General features: G+C 42.4%; 1 protein-coding gene across 1 annotated transcript in view; it reads left to right on the forward strand.

Moving 5' to 3' along the window:
- uvrag (UV radiation resistance associated gene) overlaps positions 1 to 19340 on the forward strand; it is a 93424-nt gene extending 74084 nt beyond the window's left edge. The window contains exons 14-15 of the mRNA XM_041952090.1: positions 8795 to 8886; positions 16610 to 19340. Coding sequence (XP_041808024.1) covers positions 8795 to 8886; positions 16610 to 17438 — 921 coding nt within the window. The 3' untranslated portion in view covers positions 17439 to 19340. The remainder of the gene's footprint in view (positions 1 to 8794; positions 8887 to 16609) is intronic.
- The last annotated feature ends 703 nt before the right edge of the window (positions 19341 to 20043 follow it).

Consider the following 20043-nt stretch of genomic DNA (forward strand, 5'->3'; position numbering starts at 1 on the left):
AGAGGAGACCAGCACGGTCTCCTGTCACCGGTGGTCCCCCTAAGTGAATTTCCTATTCATCTCACACAGCCTTTCCCATAATTATGTAAATCTGTTGACTGAATTTGGCGGCAATACGATACTCAACAAAGTGTAACAACAAGTAATGCGACGGAAGAATCTGGTTTGAATTAGGGATGCATTTGAATCGTACTCAGGCACGGCGAATACACCACACCTGTGTTACATTACCACAGCGTGGAGGAGACAGAGAGGAGGGGAGAGCACAGAGAGTAAGAAGGAGCAGAGTTAAAGGATGTTAAATGAAATGGAAGAACTTAAAGCATGCAATATTAAAAACTGTTTTATTACACTCTTGTTTGAAATGGCAACAGAGAGAGGAAGTACAAAGAATATTACATTTCACCTGCTCAGGAAGTGCTTAAACATATAGTATAAACTATGCAGTCAGGCAGTTCCCATGGACATGGGAGCGATGGATTTACATCTTGCAGTGATAAGGCAGCTGCTCAAGTCAATAACTTAGTCAAACACCATAATCTTAAGCATACTGCCCCACTGTCTGCTATTTAATCGCCTGGAGGTGTGGATGTGTTTATGAAAGTGAAAGGCTTTAGATCTTGCACATCTTGAGATGACTCTGAAAGGCAATTCATGTCACAGCTGCAATGAAATCGTCTTGCAGGCTTGGTAGAAGAGTTGACCAACAGTGTCGCCAGATTTCATGCTTTTAGAACTGAAACCAACCAATCTATACATTCCTCAGCAAGATAATTGTGAATATTGGATTTTCTGTGCTGTAGATTAGCCACAAGCCTCTGAAAACTAAGCTACAGACCTTAATGATGATGAAAGATAAAAGACATTAAATTATTAACCCATGACTTTCATTCAACACAGAAACAGACCTGTTAAATCCCTTTAATGGACAGTTAGCTCCGTTTCAACCATGCTAGTCCTTTGAAAGCTCTTATTGTTGCTCATACACTCCCTTGTTGACACTGAGGGCTGCTCAGCAGAAGAATGCGCTTTGATTGCCATAACCTGAAAGTGTTCTTTATCTTGTTTTCCAACGTCCACTAAAGCTGTTATCTAAAAATATTTCTGTGTTTGAATTTAAAATCCATAGAACAAACAAACTAAAGCAGATGCTTGGTTTATTGTCAAGACGGTGGATTTAATTAGTGTGAATGTAAGTAATTATTTTTTTAAAAACCCTGGACTGCTGACATCAGTTAGTCTTATTTGTCACGTGCGTTGACACATTTCTGGGATTGACGGCAGCACTTAATCAACCAGTCAACATTTAATATTGACACAAAATCTGATAAAGAGTTGAAAGACTTGATCCGGCTTCTGTCCAATCACTGCAACATACACACATTGCTCGACATGGCAATCTTGTCATCGGTGACAGATTCAGCTCTTTTCTCTCTGTTTGTCTGGGCTTTTAATTTGGAACAAAACTCTTCCGATCCCTAAGTGCTGAAGAGTTTCTGTACAGCTGCTTCTTGTATTGGAGGTTTACTTCCTCTGAACATTTTCGTGAAAAGAAACTCCGCACATAGACGAATCAATGTGATACTTTGTTGATCCTTCTTTTCTCTGTCTGTTTGCCCTTTAGAACCTTTGAAGCCAGGCCATTTAGGTGAATAATAATTTCTCTAACCATTAGGCCGCTGGCCCGGCCGTTATGTTGTAGTGTTAACATTTCAGTATGGCATTTTCTAATGTTCCAAAGAGAACTGAAAGAAATGAAAATGTAGTAATTATAATCTTAACTCAGAACTTAGCATGTGAAGTAAAGAAATGTCTTTTGAAAGTCACGTATAAGACAGCATGGACTTTTCACACTCTAAATATGTGGGAAGATATTTCCTGTTGTAAGCAAACGCCTGTGGTGTTTATGAATCCAGATTCTCAGTTTGGCTTGAAGGCCGGATGATGATGACGAGTGTGGCACGTATTCAAGGCCAGAAAACTGCTCCGAGTTTAAGGGAAGTGAATTTCTGTTGTGAATGAATTATATGACTCTAGCCAGACTCAAACAACTTTTCAGCCCATGCTCTGTATATTTATTGAGACACATGAAAGGCTGTAGTGATTAATCATGTTGGATTTCATAGTCCACGCTGTACCACATGATTGTTGAGGTTTTGAGCCGCCATTGCACCATGTGGGGTTTTACCGATCATTGTCCAGTACAAAGCTGCAAATGTAATAGCGACCATGAAAAGCAGCATGCTTAAATAGCATTAAATAAAAGCAGTAGGGACAATAAAAATTCAAATATTGTCCTCATATCTTCACAGTTGTTCTTTCACTCCATGTCACAGCTTCCATGCAGCCATTTTGCCTCAGCCATGTTGAACGCCTCTTGGTCAACATTTCACTTCAATGTCGGTAGTGGATGGGTGAAGACTGTACAGAATGACTTTCATTATGTGCCCGCGATAAGCCAGATGGGTGGAATCATAGGAGCGCTGCACTGTAACAAATGTAATCAACCATTTCAAATCCACCAGTGAGCTAGAAAGAGCTTCTTAGAGGGGAGATCCTGGCTGATATGAATCAAATGAAGGATAACAGAAGGCAAAATACATTGAGTAAGATAATAAGGTAATAATACCAGAAAGTTCAATCTTACATCATATTTGTATCTGAGTCTTTTATACACAACATGAAGTCATTTTGTATGTATTTTAATCAAATATATCACCTCCAAACATTGCTGTTTTGTCTTCTTGTGTTTCAGGATGTATTTGTAAATTTTCAACTATTGTGTTAGAACATGTGCCAAACTAATGTCTGCTTTTTCTCACAATATTTTGTTTTAAGTTCAGGGGTCTTGTGGCAGGGAAAAGCAACTGAGTTTTTTGATGATCAAAGTCATGACACAAAATGATTTTATTGATTATCTCCAAGCACCTACTGATTGGTTTGCATTGTAAGGTTGATATATTTCTCTTATGTATCCTAATATTAACACAGGCCTATGTGAAGTAGAACTTGTCAAGAAAATTTGTGCCACAGTTTTTATTTTTTCTTATTTTTTGGTCCATTATTCATAACTACAAACCCTGCAAAGGCAAAAGTACAGTCCAGTTAAAAACGTTAAAGAGCGGTTGCCAGTTTTCTGCTAGTTTTCACTTTCTGGGTTGGCTGCAAGGCAAGAAATCGTAGCATTGCAGCCTTCTCCATGTTCAAAGTAAGAGTCAAGCATAGTTCTGTTATGTTGAAGGTTTTGGGTTAAAATAAATATACTGTATAACATGAAAACCTATGAGGACTGGCTTTGCAGTTTGGCCACAAAAGATAATGCCAATACTGGACGAGTCAAATTGTTTATTGAAATGTCAAAACAACAGATCAGACGGAAATCTCTGTGTATGTAAATACAGTGTTCTAAAGTTTGCACCGTATCAGCCCGCTGAGGTGAACGGGTTGTTTAACTCCTCAAAGCTGGACCCGACCTTTGAGAAGTTGGCAAACACAAAAAAAGATGTCGATCAAAAGATCCTGAGCTTACGTGTGGCTCTCAGAGCTGTAAACAAAGACTGAAAGTGATTGGATAGACTGTGTGCCACTGTGTGAGTCGGTTGTACGAAAACAAAGAGGCATAATGAGAATACTACAGGAAACAAGAAGGCATATACACACATTTAATGACCACTATAATGAGAAGACCAAAACTTCACCTGCTGCCATGAGGACAGGAGGTGCTTGTAGTCTAGTATTAAGGATTCATCTGCTGGCAAATTCTTGGCTGAAGTCGATAAATCCTTGAGCTTAACCACGAACAAAACATGAAGTCTGTGTGGGGTGCATGGTTTTGGTGCACCGGCCAAACGCCTCCTGAGGACACTAGATGCCCAAAAGCCGCTCTCACAAGCCAAGAAACTGTTGGTTATTGACCGTTTTATTGCACGTCTCACTTGAAATTACATGTATTAAAATCTTTGAGGAATGGCCCATATACATTACAACCTGTATCCCTCCAAATAGAGGTGAATGCATCATTGGCTAAAAGCACAGCACATTAAAATCTCACGGTTTTCACTATTTTATTGGACTCACCAGCACAATGTGTTAAATATGAATAGTAGTTTAGCAACAGTTTTAACTACAGTAATTGTGTGTTTTAACTTTCAAAAACGGGTTAGTTGACTATACAGTTTGACTGGCCGCTTTGTTGGGTGCACTGATCACTCCAACACTGTTAGCTTTGGTTTAATGATTAACAGCACAGCATGCAGACTTTAGAGCATTTGCTGGCAGGACCAGTAGAAGTGATGATAGATATATTAGTCCAGGCTAATATTTATAATAATTTGTAATTTGTTGGCTGATATTTGGCTATATATATATATATATATATAAGCTTTCATGGATCAGTCACCTTAACCAGACGAGGCACAGCCCTGAAATATTGTCAGAGACAGGTTATCTCCCAGAGCTCCAGTCCTCTACATATGAGGCCTGTGTATGCATCTAATGTCTGCGTCAACCTCATGGTCTCTGCTGAAGTATCCACTCCACAGTTTGACCAGAGGGATGGTGGAGGGAGGAACACCTGGTTAGCCCTTCTATAACAAGCTGTCATAGGACCTAATGAGCTCCCTGATTATCTTCCCCAGGGAGTATGTAATACTATGTACTCTGTAAAATAACCGTTTCTATTTTTACCCCAGTGGACAAAAGCCTGCTGATTATAAATCACAGGGTAATTCTCTGCGATGCAGGTCAGACATACACAGGATATTCCAGAGTTTGATTGGGAGACTTTTGACCTCTTGACACATGAAACGCAGTGCTCTTGATGACAATATCCTGCGACCCAGATTTCTTCCACTGCCCATCCCCGGTGATATTGGAAGACCACTTGTCAAACGCTGCTAATTCTGTGCACCAGTTGAACTGTTGGGATGTCTGTGTTGACAAGGGGCTCCTCCGGTGACCTCACGGCAGAAAAGGTGGGGAGGGAGGAGGAGTGCTTTGTTACCTGGGCCACCCTCCGACACCACATCATCAACAATCAACCTCAAAATTCTCAGCAGCCCGCCCACATTCGTGGTCTGATCTGAGGGTGATTAGTACTGACAACCTCAGGGAAACAGTAATACGTGGCATAAGCCAGGCTGTGTTTGTTTAGCTGCTGTACAGAGCTCGGGGCAAACAAGCAGGTTTTGCCAAATGATGGGTGGCATGTACTGTAAACTGACTGGTTCCCGTCGGCTCTAGTCAGTTTGAATGTGTTTATGTGTGGTTATGGCTCCAGTGGATTGGCAGGCTTGGGGCTGTATACACTGCTGCATTCTTTGGGCTGTTACTTTATCTTTGGGATGGATGAGGATGAGGATGAGTCCCCAGATTCTCAGATGTGACAGGTCAGTTGCGTCCATCCTCTGACCTCTCACACACTCTCATACCAAACCTTGCAGTCATACCAACTGGTTACCCACTAAACATGCTGCGGACTCTCCAAGGCCCTTAGTGGGTATTGTTGAATAGGTAAACAGGGAAGGGAGTGTCTAGACACAAAGGTGTGAGCAGCAATGAGGAGATGTGGCCGGATCTGTTTCACCATGTCATCATGCGAAAGATCCCCGGTGGGTGCCCCCACTCCGCCTCCTCCCCTTCACCTCCTCTCGTCTTTCAGCCATCCTCAATGGGCCCTGGAAATTTCTCACCACGATCTGGTTAGGCCCATTACAAAGAACCCCGTGGCCAGCTTGAAAGCGCTCTTCCATACACATACGTACAAGCACGCAAACGACTCCACCAGCATTCATCACAATGATGTATGAAAAGGAAACTAGAAATGACAAGCTGCCTCAAGTGGACTGATTCTGAGCAATTTGTATGATCTGGTCTTGAGTTGTTGACATAGGAACACTCAGAGATTGTTTCCCATTGCCGTGCTTGTATGAAAATTTCTCGGAGATACTCATTTGGACTGCACACATTTTCATTCATGTTGTGTGCGACAGAAATCAATTAGTGTTTTTTACCTCGTGTCAGTACAACACACACAAAAAACAGTTTGGGTTCATAGACCAGCATCTAAACCTTCATGCTCAGCTGTTTGTTTCCATCCAACAGTGAGAGCTTTCATGGAAACCCAGCTTCATGTCATTAAGCCGCCTCACACATTTCTTCCTCTTTTACAGCATTCTCTGTTCTCTTTTCCTCCAGATGACACAACAGGGTCACTGATGTTTTTCTGCTCGTCTCGAGTGAGCAGAGAAGAAGGGAGGGAGCTGATGCTTGCATATTTGACAGCCAGGATATATGCCTTCCCAGGACAAAGGCCATGAGCAACACCCATACATATACATATACAGTGCACTCTGAGGAGAAACTTAATTCAGCTTCCACCCAGGAGGGCCAGACCACTTTATGAATATTGATAGAGACTGGCTGGGTCAGCTGTAGGGCTGCAGCATTCAGTCTTCCAAACTGTCTCAATGTGTTTAACACATCTGATTACAAAGATAGTGTGAATCAGCAGTCACGCAGTGCTGGTGGCGCTGCATTACTGCCAACCAGACACTTAACTCAAGTGTTGTTGGTGCCCACTGGCAGAGATTTGGCAAAAGCCTGAGTAAACGTGCATGCAGGTAGAGTTACTGTGTTGGCTTGTTGAAGGCATTAAGCAGCCACACATGTGCTTCCCAGGAACATCCTCCTATTTTTTAATCCCCCCCAACGAGCTCCATAGTAATGATGTGCACCCGGAGCAAGCCAATGATGTCACCCATCACTCTCTTGTCTTCACCCGTATCCAGTTTCTGTGTGCTGCACGCTTGGCAAGATCTCTTCACACAAGGAAAACAATAGGAGGCACGCATACTAATGCACACTCGGGCTCTCTCTCTCCCCCACACACTCTCAGACATACAGGCGTGTAATTTGACATAGGGCTCCTGTCAGGCATGCTGAGTTCAGGCCGAGTATCGCGACTTAGAGATAGCATTTTGTTACACCTCCTAACTAAGAATCAAAGGAAGCATACAGTGTATGTGTATGTATGTAACAAATGCTGTTTGCCTTTGCTGAAGCCATAATATTTATTCTTTGCTCATATCTGATTCACGATTTCTGATTTATACTTTCTAGACCGTAACCTTGAGATTTCCATGAGATTGGGATCTTCCTTTTTTTAGCATCTGGCCACAGAACAAGCAAGCCCCCCTGCCCAATGTTGCTATGCTCTTTCTGTTTCTAAACTGGTGCCGTTATTGATCTTGGCCTACTGTTTCAAACCCAATTCCGTTCAGCCAGCCCTGTGGACAGCGCAGCGCCGTCATTTGGTCAGACCCCGAGGTTTACTCAGCCATGAATGGATCTCTATGTTGTTCTCGTAGGTTTTGGACCATTCCATCACCAGCTGGGTTTCGAGGTGACACCCCTTGTCCGACCCCCTCAATCTGAGCTTCTTTTGATAAATCCCTCCTCTGATACTGTCATGATTGTTGTTTCTATGGCTCCCCTAACAGACACGAACCATTTGAGGCCATAGCACACACATGCGCAAACATACTGGAACATTGATACAAATACACTTTAACACACATAATGTACCATTCATACCATTTATTCTTGCAGCTGTTCAGACAGAATGGGATTTAGCTGTTTCATAGTAGAGTTCAAGTTTAACACACATGCAGATTTGACCTATGTGTAGTCCTCATACACCCTCTTGCCATAAATCAAGCTCAAGAACCACTATGTATATACGTTAGTATGGTTCTGAATATATATTACAGCATTTGCCACAAGAAAGCAGGTATTGATGTGTTTTGTGGGCTCTGGTACCCTGAAAACCATTTGTCTAATCCTAAACTAAAAAACAAAAGAGAAGATGACCTTTCCCCTCTGAGGCTCACAGTATTTTTTTTTTGCTGTAATTCATTTATTATCATGTCATTCATCCGTTATGTGCTCACGAAGAAGCAGTATGTTATCCCGGGTGAGTGGTGTGCCAGAGTCATGTGCGCTTCGCCTGAAGTGTGTGTGTGTAAAAATCAGAGTGGTTGCCGTGGCACCCAAGTGGAAACAAAACAGATGTCAGCTGGTGCAGGCAGTGTGTGTGACAGAGGAGCCTCAGTGAGATACACTGGACGTGCGGCATGATGCTCCTCTGCTGTTCAGCGATATAGGTTAAATAAACTCTCCGGGACAAGAGTTGGCTTGCTGTGACATCGCGCAACTGTTAGAGGAGATATTTCTGGCAGCAGAGCTGGAGTTTCAAGGTGGCCTTGTTGTTTTTCTTCACCAGATTTGATTCTATCAACCTGAAATAAATCACTGTGGTACAAGGGAGGGAACATTCAAGGCCAAATTTAGTAGTGGTTCTACTGAAGAGAGAGGGAGAGATCATGGGAGAATGTAATGGGGTTTCTAATGTGCTCTCTTTGCCCCATTTCGTCCAGATGTTTTAACAGCGAATTTGGCTCTTCTTGCCACCCGCATCTCATCCCCTGTCTTTCCACACACCTTACATATTAGTGCACATGCCTGTTATCAGGGAAGGCTGCCCATTGTGTGTCCAGATGAGTAATAGTCTGATGGGAAGAGTAGAACTGTGTCATGGTGAAAGAATGTGGACTTCAGACCTCTCCTGTAGGTGGTATTTCTTTCTTCTGCGAACGACATCCAAACAAGGAGACCGTGCATATGTGTGATTCGCAGTAGTGCTAGCCCAGCTTACACTATATGTAGGGTTGTAGGATATAAAATGTGGTGGGTTGTTTGAGGTTAATGATTCAGTATGTGTTCCCTTTTCTTGCAGCTGAGATATCAGCATGGCTTGACCACCCCAGACCTGCAGCAGACACTACCCAACTTGAAGAACTTTCTGGAACATGGCCTGCTGGTCCGATGGTAAGAATCAGAAAGACACGTCACACCTCAGATATTTCTTCTGAGGCCACTGAAGCCAGAAAGATGATGTATAAAAGTTACACCCAAAGCTCAATCACTTTTTGAAATCATCAGAATAGTTAAATGTTTTCTCTAGTTGATCATTTTTGTTGTCACTACTTCATTTATTATGTTCCTCATGACCCCCATGGAGGATCCACACAGGAAGTCAACGTAATGTCATTGTGTACATGAGATAATTAAATGAAAGTTAGCTTTATATAAAACAGCTTAATGTTTTAATTATGAGCGTGATAAGGGTGTTGGCTGCTCTGCCGAAAGCATCCTATCTCTGTTTTGCTAGCAAGCATAGCAGTTAGGATTTGGCTAACCTCAATCATTTGAAGCCAATTCTTGCTGAAAATATTTGTGTGCATGTAACTAAACACCTGAAAATCATCTAAACAACTGTTAAAGATTCAATGAAATGGCACTCGTACTTCAAGATAGGGCCATAAATCCGCAACAGACTTTCAATTATGATTTTCAGCGTAGACTCTATTAAAGATAATTTTTTTTCAGAAAGCAGTTCTCCACAGCATGACAAACCTTCAATGCATTATTCTGCCGATAGGGGTAGAAAATGTGGGCTTAACCTTTGCGGTCCCAGGGAACAGCAGATTTAACAGCAAGGCAGACAAGTGGCTTTGATATCATTCTGGCCCCTTTTCAGTTCTTTTCTCCACACACAAGTTATCTCTGGAATATATATTGCAACACTATTAGCTCTTTGTCCATGACACAAGACAGTTCTTCAATGTCTCTTTTTTTTGTCACTTTCTGACAACAGAACATTGGTCTGGCACAGCGGCTAATACATCCATATGACTTCAGTATCGTCTGAAATCATATGGATGTATTAGGTAAAGGTCAAGACTGTTATATACCTCACCTTTGTAATGATCTACCACTTCTGTACATCATAAGTACCTCTGCAAAGGCAGAGTTTGATGATATTCGTCCCGGTGAAGTGGAATACTTCAATCATAGCTTCTGTCCTTCAGCATTCTTATGGCCTGTGAGTAACCCTTTACTGAAACCTGCGAGTCGGTCTGTGTCAGACTTCAGCTCCACTGCCCTATAAAAGAGAAATCTGTCTTTGATCTCCACTCCTCTCCTAGGGTCAGCAAAGGGGAAAATGTGTATTACACACATTAATTGAATAATCTTTTGTTTTGAAAGGAAAGAAGCCATGAAAAGCCGGAGCCCTCAAATCAGCCCTCCACCACCCCCCTCCTTAATGGGAAGTGGAAGGGCCCAAAGATAGATGAGATGAAAGCATGGGCCCATGATCCCTGAAGCTATGTCAGTGTGTGTGCGTGTGTGTGTGGGTGTGTGTGTGTGTGTGTACGTATATGTGTACACACATGCATGGAAGTCTTTAAAGAAGTGAAGGTGAGAGCTTAACAGTTCTACAGTGGCTTGTCACTGCCACACTCCTGTGCAACAGCGAGACCACAGGGACAGGAACTAAAGCTGTCCTGAACTGACTCAGAAGTCGTCAGCCGAGAATCAAGAAACTGCTTTTCTCATCAGCTTGAGCAGCACTGAACTTCAAAAACATACGCTGAGATCAGTCAGAGCAGTAGATTTAGCAGCAGCGTAAAGAAATAGAGTAGTGTAACATTTAAGGAAAATGTGTATTTGCTTTCTTGCCCAGAGTTGGATGAGAAGATTGATACCACTCTCTCCTCTGTGCGGTAAATATGAAGCAGCCAGCAGCTGTTTAACTTAGCTTAGCATAGCAGAATGAGTCAAAGCAGGGGAAACAGTTTTCCTGGCTCTGTCCCAAAGTAACATCCAGCCACCGACACTTCTAAAACTCAGTAATTATCACCTATAAAACCACAACATGTTATTTGGACATTTTTGTTCTTGTACATGTGAAACAAACGAGAGAAAACATGTCAATTAGTGAGCTTTAGCTTTCAACCCATCGTTCTTTGCATCATGCTACTCATCTCTTAAAAAAATATTCAATTTGTCTTTGCTCTTAAGCTTTTAACTTTTAACGATCGAGGGATTGTAGCCCTCAATACAGGGCAATAAAGTACATTGTGATATTGGTGTCTTTGTGTTTGTTTCATCCTCAGTTATCCACCAAGATATCAGTATATCCTGTTTGTATGTAAGACACACTCAGACAAGCAAGACATACGGAGCTGTAAGAAGCTCTGTTCTGATGAAGGTATCATAATGGTTATAGCGATTAAACTTCCCCTCCTCTCATCATAAGACCTTGAATATTGCACCTTCAACCTTAAAGCCTCCAGCAAGGATGGGGAGGTGACTGCTTCACAGTACCTTGTAACAGGGAGGATATACACTAATTTCCTTCATTTATCAGTTCCAGCCTTGCTTTCTCCCTTGTTTGAAAAAGCCTGAATTCAGATACAGTTTCCAGTGCTGGGAACCATCTTATGAAATATGGATGTATAAAAAAGCTGCATGGCAGCTGCAGGTAATTATCTTATGGACTGTGAGCGAGAGGCTAATCTGCTTCCTCTATCCCTCCTTGCCACCTCTTTCTTCCCTCCACGCATCCAAACAGGGATGATGTGATGAAGGATATGACCGAGGGCACTGTTTCCAGAACAGATTTGGAAACGGTTCCTCCCTCCATGTAGAACTAATTCAGCGTGCATCCAGTCTGCAGGGAGAGCCTCTCCCAAAGCACAGAGAACCACACAATGGTAGTATAGTGGGTTCATCTTGGACCTTTTATACAGATTGGATGGAATAACTGAGGAATAGCAGAGTATACGTAAGAAAAAAGTTTACTATAAAGCATGTAATTATTGTACAGTTGGCTATATGATGCTTCTCTGGTGAGCTGCTGATCATATCTTTATACATTTCCAAACAGTACTGTCTCAGAAACACATCATAACATGTCATAATATATACAGTCCAGCTCTGGTGAAAAATGGGCAGTATAGGTTTTTTTAATCTTACTGAAGGATGAGAAACAGCGGAAAAATGGTGAATCTATTACCAAGAGGCAGACAGAGACAGCACCAGAAACCAAGTCTTTGTAAACTGTACAGTCTGCTGAGATCAAAGTAAATGCATTCAACATGCTCCCATTTGCCGCTCCACATCCGCTGAGGGCCTGGCACAGGCTCACAGGGCCCTAATCCCACTCCGGTGCCTGGAAGCAGGGATACGTACACAGGGGGGGGCAAGGTGTGGCAGAGCGCCTGGCTGGGAGATTCAACACTGCAGCTGGAGGATGTGAACCTCCCCAAAGACCCCATAGTGAGTGAAAAGTTAGCAAAACCACGGTAGTCCCCTAATTTTTATACAGTGTCTATAATGTATACAGCATAATAAGAATTTTCAAGGTACATTAAGACTGACAGGTGCCTAATGGATTTACTATATTTATAATAAAGGTTGATGATTTCGAAGGGTGGATCAAGAATATTTCCATTTTCCCTGTTCATGTATTATTTTTTTAAGGTACAGTGGTTCTTCAAACACCACTCTCTCCTTATCCTTTGGGAATAATAATGCAATTTCTATTCCATTTTTTTCCTCCTTGTGTAAACCACCAACCACATGCTTATGTTTAATTCAGTAAAGGAAGTTACTAAAACATGACAGATGTAACAGTTTATGTAACACAGGAATAAACAATACTCCTACTATTTACTACTAGTCACTGCACGGATTATATGGATGATGTGTATTTAAATTGTAAACTCAGTTAAGACAGACTTCTTTTGGTATGGCCATGTGTTTGAGTGTTTAAGCTCTGATATTGATCTTCAGGTGATTGTTGTTACACCATGTGATGAAGCTCTTTTATCAGTCCTCTGTGCTCCTCAGTGAAAATAGTCTCTAAGTGAAGACAGCATGTTTGTCACTGGAAATGAATCAAATGAATCATGGTTGTCAATATAGCTTCCGTTATATTAACTATACTTAACTTTTATTAAATTCCTTCATGGTCTTCACTACATATATTATCAGAGTGTGGACAGACATGTATCTTAACTGCAGCTTGACTGGTTGGCGGAAGCATTCAACCACAAGGCGGTAATTCTAGCCTACTTTTTCTTTTAATAGCAGTTTTTTGTTTTTGTTGTAGAAACATTAGCATTAGCTTGGTAATAGATGTAATATTTCAGATAAAGTACCTTTGAGCACTGTGAATGTGTTTATATTGTTGGCTTGTTGATCATGTTGCACATGCTGTGCTGTGGGAACTCCCTGTCTTCAAAGGCCAGACGGTCAAAAAGTCCTCCCCTGTTAAAGCACAAAACTTCCACCATGCTGCATATCAAATTTTAGTAATGTTTGCTCATGTAGTTTCATAGGGATTTCCCTAAACCACATCAAACAACCAAACCTTATCTGCCATTGTTTGTTTTGGCCCAAAATGATGGCTCCTTAGCAGGATTTGGATATGAACAGGGGCATGTTGCGAAGCGGGGGATTGGACAGTGGAAAGGTCTGGCTGACTGAATTCCTGAGTCGGCCTGAAATATGCCAGGTTTGACATCAGCAGTGGAAGGAAGAGCGCAGGCAGAAAGCTTTGTTGAGTGAAGCCAATTTCTGCCTCTGCATGTCAAGTTTTCTGCTTGATGATTTAGACAGAGGCCTTTTAGCAGCAGTTACAGTGTGCAGCAAAGTTGTTGTCATGGTAATGCATGCGAGGCTAGGACCCAGTGAAACTTTATTGTCAAAGACTTATTGTCAATGGAGGAAACCTCACTACACAGCTGTGTATCATACATTAAGGATAAGCAACAGGCCTTTTTCCCATCAGACTGGTATGTAGAGCTGCTGTCATGAATTCACTTTGCTCTTCATGAATGCCTTGGACAAAGTCCAAGTTACATAGAGCATTTGAAATCTGAGCCCTCTAATTTTAAAGTCACATCCTTGTTAATAGTATACATATAGGGGGTTGTTTCCTCACGTGGGTTAATAGAATAGCTTATTTTAGCTTTGTTCAATAGTATTATTATTGATACAGTCATTGTAGTTGAAGTATTGGTATCAGTAGTAGTTGAAAACAACTTTTCCCAAAGCTCAAGCCATTACAGCGGAAAAAACGTTAACGTTAAAATGTTAAATATACTTTTGAAATGAGGAATGCTCTAAAGACTTGCCCAATCACACCATTACATGCACAATAACAGCTTCTAGTGGACCGCAGCATCTAACAGAGTAGGCAGTAATATGTGTGTCATGACTCAGTGATACCTGGAAAATGACGAATGAATATTGTCCCCACAGAACTCAGCTACTAAATACAAGCTTTATATTCAGTCTACTCTGGACGGCAGAGGTGGACCGACAGACAGACACATATTGCCGTCCCTAGAATTTGATTCCACCTCTTTAATTTGCAATTTAAGGACTACTTGTAAGAATGGCTGATGCAAGGATAAGGAAAATTCAGAACGGGAACCTGGTAAATGTTAAATATGAAAAATCTGTGTAGCAAGAATTTCAACAAGAGACTTAGTTAGCTTATGCAAGTATATCACTATGTAAGAGTAACGATGTATGTTCCAGCTTTTCCAATCAACTTGACAAAATGTTCAAGCATCCTTCTTTGGCACACATGCTCACAGTGGCCATACATGTGTAGCCTAATTGCCCACATTAAAAAAACATGTCATCATTGTAACAGTTAAAATGTTTCAAGAAAAAAAAAATGTTATGACTGCCCAGAGGTTTGCTTGGCTGAAGTCCTCACTGACACACCCAGTCTCCTCTGTTACTCATACAATGCTGCACAATTTGACGCAAATGTAGACCTAACCCAGAAACCAAATGGAACAAAATACCACGGTCCAAATACAAAATTCCTCATTATGCAAAAGACTTGGTGTGATGACCATGTGATTGTGTGCCAGCGTCAATAATAGATTTGTTTGTGGCGTAGATGGCCAGCTAAAATCAGACCAAATGGATTATATGAGAGACCCAGCTGGAGCGAGGAATGGAAGAAAATGACTGACGATGATTAAAATCATGGCCGTTTAATCAGCCGTTGCTGTGAGGAAGTCACTCAGTCAAGCTAAAAATGTAGTAGTTACTTATTAACTTGGTATAAGTGATGCATGGAAACCTTCAACTTTTTGCTCAGTACCAGTCATCTCCTGTTTCCAAACCTGTATTGTGTTTCAAAGAGTCTGAACCGCATTTTCCACTTACTTAAATGATAATTGACTTCTCATGACATCCGTCTTTATTCCTCTCGACTGAATCAGGTTTTGAATTTTTGGACGGGCTTTCAAAGAGCACATGATGGTTTTATTTGGAAAGTCACAGATAAGTGTTTGAGATGGCAAATCATTCAACTTCTCTCCGTTCATTATTTTTCATTTGTCTTTCATTAGGTGTTAAAGAGCACATTGTTTTTCCATTTTGCCCAAAAATGCTTTTCTGCAGAATTAACCATGTGCTCGTTAGAGGGGCAAGCTAAAGCCAGTTGTATGAAATGATGTGTTTTGATGGACATGTGCTGCCAAGTAAAACACAGTCCATCTCCTGTTCTGCCCACTTAATAGGAACACCCTCACAGGACCAGGTCATTACCCTCTGCCTTTGTTTTCTTAACTTTGACCTTGGTTGACCATCCAACACTTGCAACAGCATGTCTCCAATTATCTTTAATGTTAGCTATGATCTGTGGGATTTACAGGTTGTTACCATAGGCGGTTACATACTGTACCTTAAGACCATGGATGGTTCTCATTTACTTTATCACAGGCACTTTGAAGTTTGACAGGTTCCTCTTAAAACTAGACAGGCTTTTCCACTCTTCACGCATGATTGTCCTGCCTGTGAACCCTGTTAGGACCACCTGACAGGTTAAGGTCAGGGCCCGTTTTACGAGCTGTCGTGTTTAGTGGCGAAACTGTCCATCAGGCAGGGAGCTAGTACACAAAAATGCATAAATAAACCAGTGCCAAGTGATAAGTGAAAGGAAAAAATGTACAATGACATTATTGTTACTACTTACTATTGTGGCTGCATGTCTAACTGATCAAGCAGAGATTTGTCCTCATCACTTTAACTAGCACATGCACATCTCTAGAGAGCGCAGGGAGGCCCTGCTCAACCTCTGACCCCAGCAGTACGATGTCTGAGTTCCTGAGATTGCGGAATGGTCACGTTAAGCAGACCTCTGAAGCAGTCCGGTGATCTTGGCCTTGGCTATCGGAAGAGGCAGTGAGGCCCCCATTTAAGTAAATTTATAGCTCCAGTACTGGGGTAGGGCGGGGTGTCCCAGATCCCAAATCTGTTATCTGTTATTGAGAAAAATGTCTGACATACTTGGGTGGACGCCTGCTGCGTGCTTCAAGTCAGCAAAATGTGAGTGTAGTCTCACAGGCTGCATAAATGTTTTCTGAATGTTGTAAGGTGGAGTGATTGACAAAGAGCTGCAGCTCTCCAGGGTTGGGGGAAGGAGCTGTGTGCTTAGGGTGGAGGGTTGCTCATGACCAGGTCCAAACAGAGCCTGGGCGTCGCAATCGACTGCTCAGGAAGTCCCAGTCTTTTATTTTGGCTGTAGAGATCATTATGATAAATCGAATACAGTCTAAACAGTCTAAATCGTATCTTGAATTTGATGCTGTGTGTAGAAATAGTTTGATCGTCGTTGCTTTTCTTTATGTCCTTGCTTATATAGTGTCTTTCTCTCTCTCTTTGTTCCTCCCAGTGACAGACACCATGTCTCTAGCTCCATACCAGTGCCAACCAAGTCTCAGCTGGGAGTGTCTGCTGCCTCAGATATAGGCTACCCCTGCCACACCAGCTCCCCAGACCGAGGCCTGAGGAAAAGGGCGAGCTCTGAGGCTGATAAGCCCAAGTACAAGCCAACTCCTCCACCCAGCTACAGCACGGCCATGGGTGAAGAGCAGCCCCCGGCTGGCCTGGCACCGCCCTCGCCCTCGGCCAAACACCTGTCCTCCTCCCTAGATGCCGGCATGGCATCGCTTAACCTGGCTAAGGCTGCAGAGGCCGACAAGGAGGAAGAGCGGAAGGAAGAGAAGGAGGAGGAAAGGGAGACAGCAGTCGAGATGGACAGACGCAGGAGCGTTGACAGAGAGATTGATGTAGATAAAGAAGAAGAACAAGAGCAACCAGCCAGTAGTACAGTTGCACCCAACTCTTCTACAGTGCAGGACGCTGGTGAGGAAACGGTGGCCACTAGTCAGCACACAGGTGCCATGAATGGCTCTTTGGTACCAGGACAGGCTCCTGTTAGCCTGGTCCCAGAGCTGCGCTGCTCTGTGGAGCAAGCTGAGGAGATCATGGGCACAGAGGCCACTGGTTTAGGCCTGGGGTTGGGTTTAGGGCTAGCAGATGAGGCCCGGCTGGAAGACTACCGCTGCATCCCTGTGGACCACGCGGTGGCTGTGGAGTGTGATGAACAGGTGCTGGGGGAGCTGGACGTCGCAGGGTTTGAGGAGTTCTCCAGGCGCATCTATGCACTAAATGAGAACATGTCCAGCTTCCGTAGGCCACGCAAGAGCTCTGATAAATGAGGCAGAGGACCTAAGGAGAGAGGAAGGCATGAAAAAACTCGCACAGGGAGTTTGGATAAATCCAAGGCAGGGACATGAACTGAGAGGACAGGGGTGGGGTTCCCACTCCCTTACCGCAGCATCAAAAATCATAGGAGCTATTCTGAAATAATGACCAATTTGCACTTATTGTAAACATTTCCATAGTAATCTTTTAAATGAAACACAGTTAAAAGTGCAGGTATTGGGACAGTAAGCTTAACTTTTATTTTTGATGCCAGCTTTAATATATTTTTTAACAATGGATGGAACAATGAACCATTATTCAGACATTTCTATTCTCAAAATTATTTGACCTCAGCGGTAACAATCGCACTCTATGAATTAATGTCAGTTATTGTAGGCTGTTGTTCCATAACAGGGGACCATAGATGTAAAATGACACACAACATATACCACTGGCACTTTGTTTTCAAAAACTTACTGCAGTAACAGCCCTTCTTGTACAAAACATTGTTGTCTCTAAATTGCATTTAAGATTCACATCCCCACCCAGAGTGCAGCCTTAGTGCAGCCTGAGTGCATCAGGGTATAAAAATGTTTCAATGCAGTAGCTCCAGATCCTTTTCCTTATCAGTATACCTCAAGTTTCCCCTCAACTACCGAAGCTTCTGCTTGCTTCTTCACTCGTCGAGTTTTTTTGGACAGTATATCAGTTATAGAACCATTAATATAAACAAGAGACGCACACACAAACAATGGCTGCAACTGGAAGTTTTATCAGCAAATCACACAGCCTGCTCTCCCAGTACTTTCACCTTTGACTGTACAAGCAAATGTTTAGATGCTTCCCGAGCCTTCTTTCGAGGTGCATGACAGTGGGTGTGTGCAGGAGGAAGTGATGTGTATGCGTATGTATGTGTTTGTGCGTGCGTGCGTGTGTGTGCATGCGTGTGTGTGTGTGTGTGTGTGTGTGTGTGTGGTGCATCACATTGGCATATAACCACAATCACAGTTAGGTTGCCAGTAATCCCAGCAATGACCTTTGAACCGGGCAGGATTTTGCTACCGTAAAGTGAGGCGGGAGCTGGAACCAGTAGCCCAATCAGAGACTCCCTAACTGTGACACACGGCATTTCCTCCCACGCAACAGCTCAACCCACCCATCATTCTCCACACGGGGACAAGTTTCTCCTTCAGGTCTTAAGACAAGGATCGCGTGAGTGGCAGATTGGACCTTACAGCACATGGCAGGGATACGGTGCAATTGTTTTTCTGTCCATCTCCATGTCCTCTTTTTTCCTCTTTGATTTTTTTTTCAATTTTAATGTATCCCATCATTATTAACGCCAATGTTAAGTCCACTGATTCTCATATTCAGTAGACCAAAAATTTAATTCTATGTCTGTGTTCCATTGGAATGTCTCACTCAGGCTCTACTGTAAATGTTATAGCAAGTGTCTCAATCCCATTGGCTGTGATTTTGTCCTGTGTCTCCATGTTCTGAATGCTTTCTTGCACTGGTGTTCAATTATTGCGTTATTTATGTCTCTCAACAGTTGTGTGTGCTTTGTTTCAAAGGAAATCAATATCTAGTTTTATTTTTCCCACTCACATGGGATGTCGCTCATTATTATTGTCAAATGTGAGACTGATATCATAACCAGTGTCTGGGTCCTGATGTGGACAGCTGCTTTGCATCGCCCGCTGTGACAAGATCAACTCTCCACTGGCAGCCCACTTTGTGTGTCAGATCCAGCAGTGTGGTTGCTGACTGTTGAGAAGTGTTGTATTTAAAACGAAAAGATGAACCATGTTAGATCATTTCCGTAAACTACTATACAGTTCAGTAAGTGACCATGTACATATACTTTTGTATGGAGGGTTTTTTTTTTGTTATTAAAGACTTGCAGTCTAATGGCATGTATGTATGGAGCCCCCTTTACGAGTGGTCTGCCTACATTTGTATTGGTGTGAGTGTGCTCAAGTTTGCCTGGTACAGCAATGAAATTAGAAATGAAATTAGAAAGTGTAAAACTTAGAGACTATGATGATTTCAAAAGGTTTTTCCAACATCTCCTGGAAACCGTTGAATTATAACAAGAATACACAGCCATGCTGGTATCTCTGCAAGGGAGCTTAATGCTAGCATGCGTTTCTAAGAAGTTCTAATGTGTACCAGGGTCATCATCATCTTTAGTGAGTAGTGCCAATCAGCAGTAAACACAAAGGTAGGATAAGGTTGGGGTTAGAGCTGGTAGATAAGGCCTGGCTGGATCTTCATTTTCATTTTTTTTTGATCACTCATCGCAGGAAGCCACAAGCATTACTAACTGTTTCATGTACGTGTCCCAGTGAGCACAATACAAGGGCCCTGAACACAGCACACCTGACTGGAGCCTGTACTGATGTAATTGAACTCATCATTAATTACACCTGTGCTTTTCCTGCTACGTCAAATGAAAACGTCTCCTGTGCACTCCAGCACAGTCTTTACTAACTAATCAGTTAAAACATTAAAGGAAACACCTGCCTGGTTGGACCAAGAGCCTCTAATTGCAATTTAAATACTTGTGATTATACATAAAGAACAGATGTGTTAATCTTTGCCATGGTTGATAATTTT

This window comes from Chelmon rostratus, chromosome 14 (genome assembly GCF_017976325.1).
Source record: "Chelmon rostratus isolate fCheRos1 chromosome 14, fCheRos1.pri, whole genome shotgun sequence".
NCBI lineage: Eukaryota > Metazoa > Chordata > Actinopteri > Chaetodontiformes > Chaetodontidae > Chelmon > Chelmon rostratus.